Source organism: Cryptomeria japonica, chromosome 5 (genome assembly GCF_030272615.1).
Source record: "Cryptomeria japonica chromosome 5, Sugi_1.0, whole genome shotgun sequence".
In the NCBI taxonomy this organism is placed as follows: Eukaryota; Viridiplantae; Streptophyta; class Pinopsida; order Cupressales; family Cupressaceae; genus Cryptomeria; species Cryptomeria japonica.
In genome coordinates this window covers 703812441-703823930 of record NC_081409.1, presented here as the reverse complement: position 1 = coordinate 703823930, position 11490 = coordinate 703812441, and the positions used below count along the sequence as shown (strand labels likewise).

Sequence of the window (11490 nt, the reverse complement as noted above, 5' to 3'; positions counted from 1 at the left end):
TGGATTTTTTTGGTTTTAAAGTTTTGTAATGGGATTTTTGGGTAGAGTATTTAAATAAAATTTGAAATTTAATTGGATTTAAAATTTTCAATTAAAGTGTTTTACATTATATTTAAATTCTAGTAGTTAATTTTTCAATTTTAAATTTTACAAGTTATGTTTAAATTTTGATTAAGCTTTTATTTTTATTATGTAGAGGGAAATGTACATATTCTAATCTTAAAGATTTATAACTAAAGTTAAGATAGAGTTTTAAGTATAATTAAGTGTATTAAGTGTTTGGATTTCATTTATTTTGTTACAAACCACATTGTCCCTAACATGCCTCAAAACATCACTTTTGAAACCCTTCCATGAAAACTGCTCTCTTACCTGCTTGTATGTCTTGTAATACCCTGGATGACCAACATGTGTTATGTCATGCCATGCCCTTAAAGTATAACTTGGTCAAATATCAATTTTAAGTATAACTTGGTCAAATATCAGTAAATCTATAAAATATTTATATGTTAGTGAGATTTAACTATTTTTATTATATTGTTCAAGTTGTTAAGTATAACTGGAAAATATTTCTTTTTTTATTGATTTGGTAAAAAATACTTGACAAAATAAATTTGATATTGATTTTATTTTCTTCTCACAATTATTATCATGAACACTAAGAGGAATTCCTAGTATGTAGATTAAACAAAATCAATGCCTAAATTTTATAAATAATGATTCCAAGTAAGAATTTATGTACCGTACTCATTTTGAAGTCTCTAATCCACCATTGCTTCCAATCGAATTCTTCCTCTATTCTATCCTTGCCAAAAATTTAGGTTTCTCTTCCATTCTTCTTTAGTATGTTTTATAAATCATCATTGACCTCTGTTACATTGCGCTTGTGCCCTAGTTGATTTTTGTAGTATTTACGTCCTGATACATGCTAACCCTAGCGCATTTTGATATACTCGTCTGATATATAATTTGCCTAGTTTTATGCTTTAAATGATGGATTTGTTCAGATGATTATGCAAATGTGAATAATGATATTTATGTTTTCTATGCTAATTTGATGTACTTTGATTTAGTAAATTGATGAATAGCAGTTAGCAATATGATATCATGTTTCACTTTTATCAAGATTTATTATTTGTCAAAACTAGACAAGATTGGATCTAATCGATTTCTATGGGCCAAGTGTGTGCAAGAGATCGTCGTCCTCCACGAAAGGAGGGAAAGTATTCTCAGGTCGGGAGGTGAAAGGAAGGAAGAACTCAATGCCGTTTGGAAACCCTAGCCTAAGCCAGGTAAACCTAGGTTGATCTTGTCAGACCTTGTTAGCCAGTGTGTTAGGTAACCTGGTAGGTCAGTACATAGAATCTAAGGTTTGTCGCTTCTTTTAATAATTAATAATTATTAATATTAATAAATTATTTCATTAATTATTAATTAAATTGTTTGGATTGATGTTACTTTTAATGTATAGGTATATATATTTATGTATGTGTATATATACGTTACAAATATATCCTATATGAGTACTTGGGTACGGTAGTACGTATACCTGGTCGTATACGTACTACTGCAGTTAGGTATACGTAGGATGTATGGGTCACACACACACACACACACACACACACACACACACACACACACACACACACACACATTAAGTATATTTAAATTAATTAATAATTTGCATGACAAGGTTTATTGTAATTAAATAAATTAATATTTTTTGCCAACTTTAATTGGCAACTCAATTATGCAAGTGAATGTTATGTGAGGGGGAGATATGAAATTAACCTCTCCTATAGTTGCTAGTTAATTGGCTTAGAATATTTTAATAATGCCAAGAGGGAAATAAGTTTTTTAATAAATCATTTTGCATCGCTCCACCTTACCTTATGATTTTATCGGGCATGAAGGAGGTATTAATTATAAATAAAAGTAAAGGAGATTAAAACCATTTTATTTCTCAACCTTGATATAATTTTTATCGAGCATATTGGGAGGGAAACAAAATTTCATTTTCTTGGAGCATTTTTGGCGTGAAGGGGTCGAAGCTTCTCTTGGAAGCCAAAATGCAGATCGCGTGAGGGAATGAGCATGCCTTGCATGACTCCTTGGGGGGTTTTGATAATCCTGCCTAGTATTAGGGCGTGGGATTAAGACTACGTTGGTATATAAAAACCAGAAGGAAAAGAGAGGAGATATTATTTTTACGGCTGGCTTTTGGAAAACGGCAGAGGTTAAGAGTTGCTTTGCATTTTTCTACCATTATCAACACTATTATTTGACACTTCTGAGGGTCTTTAGCTGGGTTACTTCTTTTCCTAGGTCATTCTATCTCCCAGACCTGCGATTTCCTCTTACAGTTATTTGGTTCCTCAAATAGAAATTAGAAGGAAGAAATGCATATATGCATTTGTGGTTGTAAAGTACAGAAAGTCTGCAAATATTTCATGGAATTTTTACGGGTTAGAAACCTTTATGCATTGTTATGAAACATAATGTTGTTACTTCAATTCTTAGTAAATAATTTTTAGTTTGAAATTAGTCCATAAAATTTTGAAAGGGGTTTCAGGTAGCTGAAAATGAAATATGAAGGGAGGTATTCTTGCATACATATTTGTTTATATAAATGGGAATATATGCACAAATATGCATGTAAGGATGCCTACAGGTTTGTAACTTACTATTATGCCCTTTAAAACATGTTTGAAAAGAGAGGAAAAGAATTAAAAACTCATACCTCTATTGGATGAGGGTTAAACTTGTATAAAAAGAAAATACAGGTCTCTTCTCTGCAGAACTTTTATATTAAACAAATTTGTTCACTATTTGGAATATTAAGGAAGGAAGGAATAAATGTCATTATTGTTATTATGTTGTAAGTAGAAGCATGACCTTGAGAGAGCAATTTATTTTAGAAGGCAAGATATCTCTATTATGATAATCCTGTTGTTGTCTTCCTAAAACAAGGAAATTAAATCTTCAACAACCTTGATAGAACAACTGAAACTAAACAACAAACTATGAATTAATTTTATAGACTCACTTGTAAATCGCAGTTAAACTACAGTTTGGAATAAATCTTACCCGCAAAATCTCTGCTCTTATGAAATTTTAAGACAATATAGCACAAAGGACAAGGCCATTGTTAATTTATGACTAAAGTAAACTAAGCCTTAAATCTTAGACACCAAGAGTACTCATTGTGTCTGCAAGGGAGTGGATACAGGTGCACATATGTACCATACTTGGGCATATACGAAAAGTATGTACTAGTGTGTTAATAACTGGTAATACTTGTCATGTACACATTTGAAGGTAATTGTACTCGCATGTATGTGTATACGTATCTTGGCATACACTGGTAAGTATATTCCGACATAACGGTGTGGATCTGTATCATTCCAAGGAAGAGAGTTCTTTTCTGAGTCAACCTAAAGAAGATTTGACCTCTAACCAAGCTTCCAAAACCTTTTAAAACTGAGATGTTAAGACATCACTTGAACAAACTTATTATAATAAGATCAACTGCTCTAGAATTATGAAATTTATCCATACCCCAGCCTAGGAAGGCAGTGGGTGGAAGATCACGATTGTACATGATGCAGTAGCATCATTTTTGGGAGGTTACTGTCAAGTGACTGGACAGTAGTGATGTGTTTGGCAAGTTTAAATCCATACTTGGGATTTGTAAGTGCAATTGGCGGCTCCTATGCCTCTAATTTCCTAAGCCAGGGGTTCAGTTGAAACATATTGAAAACATAGTAGTTGTGCGAGGAAGAAATGGTTGATAACACTTGAAATACTTATACTATAACTATTGAAGACTAACCCCAAGAAGGTCCTTAGATTTCCTTTTGAGTTCAGCTGAACTCCTTAACCCAGACTTATTGCCGAGAAGGGTGAGATCATTGACAGGGCGGAAATTTGTGCTTACAGTGTAAAACATTGGCCAAGGTGGTGCTGCATAATGCATGCACTAGTCTGATCTTTAGCACCAGATACACCATTAGTCAGAGTGTCATACTAGTAGGGAGTTACCCTTAGTGTATGACCAACTAAGTGTGTAGGTCCTAACACCAAGTCTCATATGGCATTGAGTTCTCATATTCCTTTACCTCCCTATGAAGGGTCGGGCCAGTCCATAAGGACATGGCATGGGGGGCTAGATAGTCTGTGGCTAGGCAAAAAAGTGCCCTAATGATACTTTCCCTCCTCACCAGTATCATGATAGAGTTTGAAGTTCAAAATTTAGTATCAGTTGAAAAGTAGTCTCTAAACCCTATCCCTTTAATTTCATGCAAGTTATTTATTTCTTAAATCTTAAATGTATGCTTAATTTTTTAATATGCTTAACATTTCAATTACCATTATTCATGATCCTATTTTTAAAAAAATAAAAAAATTCTTCTTGCCATGTTTATTTGTCTGTTAACGGTTATATTTGCAACGGTTAGTTTATTTGAATTTAATTTTCTTTTAAATTTTTTAGCATGTTACATATGGTATTAGAGCGCCGGGTTGAACATTGAACCTTGGCCTCACCACAACAACAAAAAAAAAACTTGAAAAGAAACTGAAACAAAATACTTGGCATTGTCCAGGATGTTCCACACAACCAAAAGAAAACAAGTACGTGACCTGGTTTACCTTCGGTTGTGGAAGGTAATCAATCACAAGTATGATTACTCATACTGCTTCATGTCGTCTGATGACGAAACCCTAGCGGATGCCCTAAAAATAATCATCAAGGAAAGATGACCTTAGACTATTGCTAGTAAGGCATCAGTATGAACAAAAATACTAGCAAACAAAGCACTAAAACTGATGAAACTTGCAAGGGAAGAGATGAAATATAACACAGCCGTCATCCATCTCGAACCTGAGGAACCGAAGATGGTTCGCATACCCTGACCTGGTTTTCGGTTGGTAACCTTTTTCGACTTTGAGGGGCAAGAAGAGTCCATCATAGGATTGGAAAGTAGTTCTTAGAGAGGAAGCCTTTCTTGTAAATATTGAAACCTAACCCGAACTATTTTTGAGAATAACCCTGCTAGGGTTACATTGTATATAATGAACTTTAACTCCCTCGCTTACTTTTGACAACAGTTTTTGGAAACATTTTCATGATATATATGTGGATAGTTAGATGGTTAATTTTTTATTATTATTATTATTATTATGCTTTCATCCCATACTCTTAATGTTGAATGCTAGACAAAACTAAAACTGCATATCTTTGTAATATCAGGTGTCACAAGAACTATAACATGTCTCATCACCCGAAAGGTGGGGGAGAATCCGAAGGTCCGGAAACATCAAATGATAAACTAGATAAACTCATCTAGATGGTTCAAAACATGCAAAACAGGCTCCATGACTTGGAGCAGAGAGTAAGTGGTCATACAAAAACACCCAGCGTGGAATTTGATTCTCGATCAATTTAGGGACCAGTTTATAGAGGAGCACACTCTTTAGAGTGGGTTCCAAGAAACACAAAACCGTAACTGGAACCCCAAGGGGAAGCAACTTATGGGGGTAATATCGAATGATATGAAGAAAGTAAGACCTCCATAGTACGATGGGGCTGAAGGAGGAGACGTTTCTGAAGCCTGGCTTACAAGCATGGAGAAGTACTTTGAGATAAGAGATTATACTGAAAACATGAAGGCTGTTTGGGGAGCCTACCAACTAACCGAAGAAGCTACTAGTTGGTGGGAGAACAAAAAGACCAAACTTGGCTTGAGATCAAACACTATAACCTGGAGCAAATTTATGGAGGTGTTTAGACAAAGATGGCTGCCTCAATTATTCTTCGAGCAAAATTTATAGACTTCCAGGATTTGAAACAAGGAGAACTTTCCGTGCATGCTTACTGGAAAAAATTTACGCGTCTCCTGAAGTATGTACCTCGCTTCCAAGTAGACGAAAGGTATAAAATTAGGAAGTTCATCATGGGCTTAAACAACCAAATAGGTGGTTCAGTAGATGTTTTAGCTCGGACTACTATGGATGAAGCCTATGAGAAAGCTGTTAGGCAAGAACAAAAACTCCGTAAGGATAATTCCATTAGAGATAAAAGCAGAAAGAAGAGTAATTGGGGACAGTCATCTCAGAACTTCAACAAGAAGGGAGATAGATATGGAGTCAACAATAAAAACAATAAAAGGCACCAAGGAGGACAACAAAACAACCATAGAGAGGGTAAGAGTTTTGATAAACCCATAAGGGACTATGGTGGGAATAGTAGCAAATTAGAAAAGAAGGGACTACCAAGGGGTTGTTTTAATTGGGTTGGTAATCACTATGCCAACTAGTACCCAACTAAACCACCAGGAGGGCAACATCAGAGGAACCCACTGCCACCTCAACAGGCAGTTTTTCAACAAAGAATTCATGCAGTGGTTGATAACTGCCAAGTTGAGTACCAGTTCACACCAGTAGAGACTCTAGGTACTTTATATGGTATATGCATTAATATACTCATTGATATAGGTGCTACTGAAAATTTCATTTCACCAAAACTGCTTAGGAGATTTCCTAGGAGAGCTAGTTTTATGGTTAATTCATGGACAGTAGAATATGCCAACTAGTCAAGAGCTCAGGTAGAGAAATGCTTGTTTGGGGCAAGAGTAGAATTTCCAAACTTCACTACTGAAGTTGACTTGTTTGTAGGACCACTAGGCACATATGATGTCATCTTAGGAATGAAGTGGTTGGGTCAGCATAGGGCAAGGGTAAAGTGTTTCGACAAGTTTGTGGAATGCCAGGATGACTTTGGCAACAAAGTACTCTTACGAGGCATGCAACGGGAAATTAGATTGCGACAACTCTCTGCCATGCAACTGAGACAAAGCGAAAAGAAAGGATGTCAGATATTTGCAGCTAAAATGGATGAAATCAGGGATGCAAAGGATGTCCTATATTAGGATGATATGATGATGTATGAGAACTGTAATTGTCACGAAAAGGAGTTTGGTGAAGTTGAAGAACCAGAAGAGCCTTTTGAAGTGAAATATCCTTACCTCCAAGATTTTCAGGATGTATTCCCAGAGGAATTGCCTAGCTTACCACCAAAAAGGATATTCAATTTTTCCATTGAATTAATAGCAAGAGCAACACCTGTATCCAAAGCTCCTTATCAGATGACAACTGTCGAGTTGATGGAGTTAAAGGCCAAACTTAAAGAACTCCTGGATAAGGGATTGATAAGACCTAGTGTGTCACCTTGGGGGGCACTAGTAATCTTTGTTAAAAAGAAAGATGGGACTCTCCGACTTTGCATAGATTACAAGATGCTGAATAAATTGACCATCTGAAACATATATCCTCTACCTCGCATTGATGATTTATTTGATCAAATGCGTGGAGTAGTAGTCTTTTCCAAGATCGATTTGTGATCAGGGTACCATCGGTTGAGGCTAAAGGATGAGGATATCCATAAAACTGCCTTCAGAACTTGTTATGGACATTATGAGTTCACGGTTCTACCATTTGGACTTACTAATGCACCAGCCACTTTCATGAATTTAATGAATAGTGTATTCCATGACTGCCTCAACAAGTTCATCTTGGTGTTCTTAGATGACATTTTGATATACTCAAGGAATGAAGAAGAACACCTGCAACAATTGCGATTTGTTGTACAACGATTGCGAGAAAACAAATTATATGCAAAATTATCCAAGTGTACCTTCTTCCAAAAAGAAGTACAATACCTAGGGCATATAATTTCAGCCAAAGGGATATCAGTAGACTCGACAAAGTTTAAAGTCATTTATGAATGGCCAACTCCCAGGAATGTGCATGAAGTTAGAAGCTTCATGGGGTTAACAAGATACTATAGAAAGTTCATAATGAACTTCTCGCGCATCGCACACCCTATCACATCATTGCAAAGGAAGGGCAAAAGATTTGAATGGTTAGAAAAATGCCAGGTGGCATTTGAACTCCTTAAAGAGAAGTTGACCACGACACCAATTCTAAAAGTGCTAGATCCAGATTACCAATACTTAGTAGTAATTGAAGCTTCAGGGAAAGTATTAAGTGGAGTCCTGATGCAAAGAGGACAAGTAATTGCCTATGAATCAAGAAAGCTAAAAAATTATGAGTAAAATTATGCACCACATGACCTTGAGCTCGCAACAATAGTACATGCTCTACAAATGTGGCGTCACTATTTGCTAGGTAAGCCTTTTGAGATTCAGTCGGATCACCAAGGGTTGAAATATATTTTCACTCAACCCAACCTTAATGCACGACCTAGACAATGGTTAGAACTAATCTCAGATTATGATTTTGAGATCAGCTACATCAAGGGTAAGGAAAACCGAGTGGCAGACGCACTGAGTCGTAGATGCCATATTAATGCCATCACTGCAGTGCATACAGATTTTTGGAATCATGTCCTACAATTGTTAGGAGGGGATAGATTTTACCAGCAGGTAAAAGAGGCTTTACAAATAGATTCCCAGGATCCAAGATATGATGGTTTCAAATTTGAATCAGATGAACTTTTAAGATAGCAAGGTAGGATGTATATACTCGAGTCCTCCGAGTTGAGAAAATTGGTGTTGAAAGAAGTGCACTCTGGACCTTACTTTGGACATGGGTATGTGCAGGATCATGGCATGCCAAAACAGACCCTTAAGTGGCAATGAAATTTCAGAAAATCAGAGTTATGCAACTTGACATGAAAATTTGAATAAGTTGTGAACATTATTTTTAAAATATGTAAGAAGAGAATCTATAGAAAATTGAATGTAGTTTCTAAGCTACTAGTTATTATTTGGAAAAAAAAAATCCCATTTGATGAAAATTTCAAATTTCAATGTAGTGGTACTAAAATTTCAGGAAAAAGATAAGAAATAGACGTAATCACAATCAAATCATAATATTTTTGTATAATATTTATAATATAAGTATTAGACTCATGTTTGGATGTGACACATATTTTTTAATAATTTTTTATAAAGTAAATAATTATTTATAAATTTTTTACTACAACTTTTCATAAATTCAGAAACTCCTACGTCTGACCACCTTAACTTGGTCAAAACCTTATGATTTTTTTTCTTTTTTTTTTCTCTATAGTAGACAAAGCATAGGATGTGATGCATGTTTTGGATTCAAAAAATGTTATACCGTTTGAAAGAATTGAGTGTTTTTCAATCAATCTATCAATCAGGACTATTGTCAGAATTCAATTAGAAAATAAATAATAATTATTTATTAAAGTTGAAATAAGACAAGCCTTATATTGTTGGAAAGCTGAGAATGTCCTTAAAAAACCCTTTTCATTTTATCAATTTCAGCTACAAAAAAATTCGTCAGCTACCAGTGTAAAGTCTAGAAAATCAAGGAATACTGAAAAACACGTTTTTTCAGTTGACTTTCTAGGCTTGTCACTTCCAAGCCAAATCCCAAAGAATTCCCGAGCCAAAATTTGAAAATTTTATAACAAAAATAGGATATCCGATTTTAATCAGTAAATTCACTAACTAAATTTGCACATAATTAATCTAATATTTATTAATATATTAATATATAATATTTTAATATATTAATTTATAAATAAATTAGTATATGATATGAGGGAGAGGGAGAGGGAGAGGGGGGAGTGGGAGGAGAGAGAGAGATGGGGAGGGGTAAGGGAGAGAGAGATAGAGAGAGATTAGAGGAAAGAGAGAGAGAGAAAGAGAGAGAGAGAGAGAGAGAGGGGGGAGAAGGGAGAGAGATAAAGAGATTAGTGGAGAGAGAGAGAGATTAGGGAAGAGGGGGAGAGAGATTAAGACACCAAATCGTTTCGTTATCAGTCATATGGTGTCCTAAGGAATCAGAGGACACAATATGACCCCTTAGGACACCATAGGACCCATAGCGACCCAATATGGTGTCACGAGGGGTAAGATTGTGTCCTGAGGGGTCATATGATGTCTCAAAGGGGTCATATGACACAATATGACCAATTAGAACACAATATGATTCATAACCACATAATTTGGTGTCTTAAGGGGTCATATGGTGTCCTAAGGGGTCGTAGGACACAATATGACCCCTCAGGACACCATAGGACCCATAACGACCCAATATGGTGTCTTAAGGTGTCATATGGTGTCCTAAGGGGTCGTAGGATACAATATAACCCCTTAGGACACCATAGGACCTATAACGACCCAATATGGTGTCATAAGGGGTCGTATGTTGTCCTTAGGGGTTATATGTTGTCCCATGACCCCTTAGGACACAATATGACCTATAACGACACAATTTGGTGTCTTAAGGGGTCATATGGTGTCATAAGGGGTCATATGGTGTCCTATGACCCCTTGGGACACCATATGACCCCTTAAGACACCATATTGTGTCATTAGGGGTCATATGGTGTCCTAAGGGGTTGTAGAACACAATATGACCCCTTAGGACACCATATGACCCCTTAAGACACCAAATTATGTCTTTAGGGGTCATAGTGATCCAATATCATGTCATAAGGGGTCATATTATGTCCTTAGGGGTCATATGATGTCTTAAAGGGGTCATATGGCACAATATGACCCATTAGGACACAATATGACCCATAATGACACAATTTGGTGTCTTAAGGGGTGATATGGTGTCCTAGGACACCATATGACCCCTATGAACACCATATGACCCGTAACGACACCATATGGTGTCATAAGGGGTCATATGTTGTCCTTAGGGGTCATATGGTGTCCCATGACCCCTTATGACCTGATATGACACCATATTGGGTTTTTATGGGTCCTATAGTGTTCTAAGGAGTCATATTATGTCCTACGACCCCTTTGGACACAATATGACCCCTAACGACACAATTTGGTGTCTTAAGGGGTCATATGGTGTCCTAAGGGGTCATATTGTGTCCTATGACCCCTTAGGACACCATATGAGCCCTAACAACACAATTTGGTGTCTTAAGGGGTCATATGGTGTCCATAGCGATCATATGGTGTCCTATGACCCCTTAGGATACTATATGACCCCTTAAGACACCAAATTGTGTTGTTAGGGTTCATATTATGTCCTAAGGGGTCATATTTTGTCGTTAGGGGTCTTATTGTGTCCTAAGAGGTCATATGATGTCTTAAAGGGGTCATATGACACAATATGACCCATTAGGACACAATAAGACCCATAACGACACAATTTGGTGTCTTAAGGGGTCATATAGTGTCCTAAGGGGTCATATGGTGTCCTAAGGGGTCATATAGTGTCATATGACACAATATGACCCATTAGGACACAATATGGTGTCTTAAGGGGTCATATGGTGTCCTAAGGGATCCGAGGACACAATATGACCCCTTATGACACCATATGACCCCTAACAACACCATATGGTGTCATAAGGGGTCATATGTTGTCCTTAGGGGTCAAATGGTGTCATAAGGGGTCATATGGTGTCCTAAGGGGTCATATTGTGTCCTACAACCCCTTAGGACACCATATGACCCCTAACAACAC

At 36.4% G+C, this 11490-nt stretch overlaps 1 protein-coding gene across 1 annotated transcript in view; it reads left to right on the top strand.

Annotated features, from left to right (window-relative positions):
• The first annotated feature begins 5795 nt into the window (after positions 1-5795).
• The window catches only part of LOC131876090 (disease resistance protein RUN1-like), a 43063-nt gene continuing 37368 nt past the window's right edge, over positions 5796-11490 (top strand). The window contains exon 1 of the mRNA XM_059220877.1: positions 5796-6204. Within this exon, the coding sequence (XP_059076860.1) occupies positions 5796-6204 (409 nt within the window). The remainder of the gene's footprint in view (positions 6205-11490) is intronic.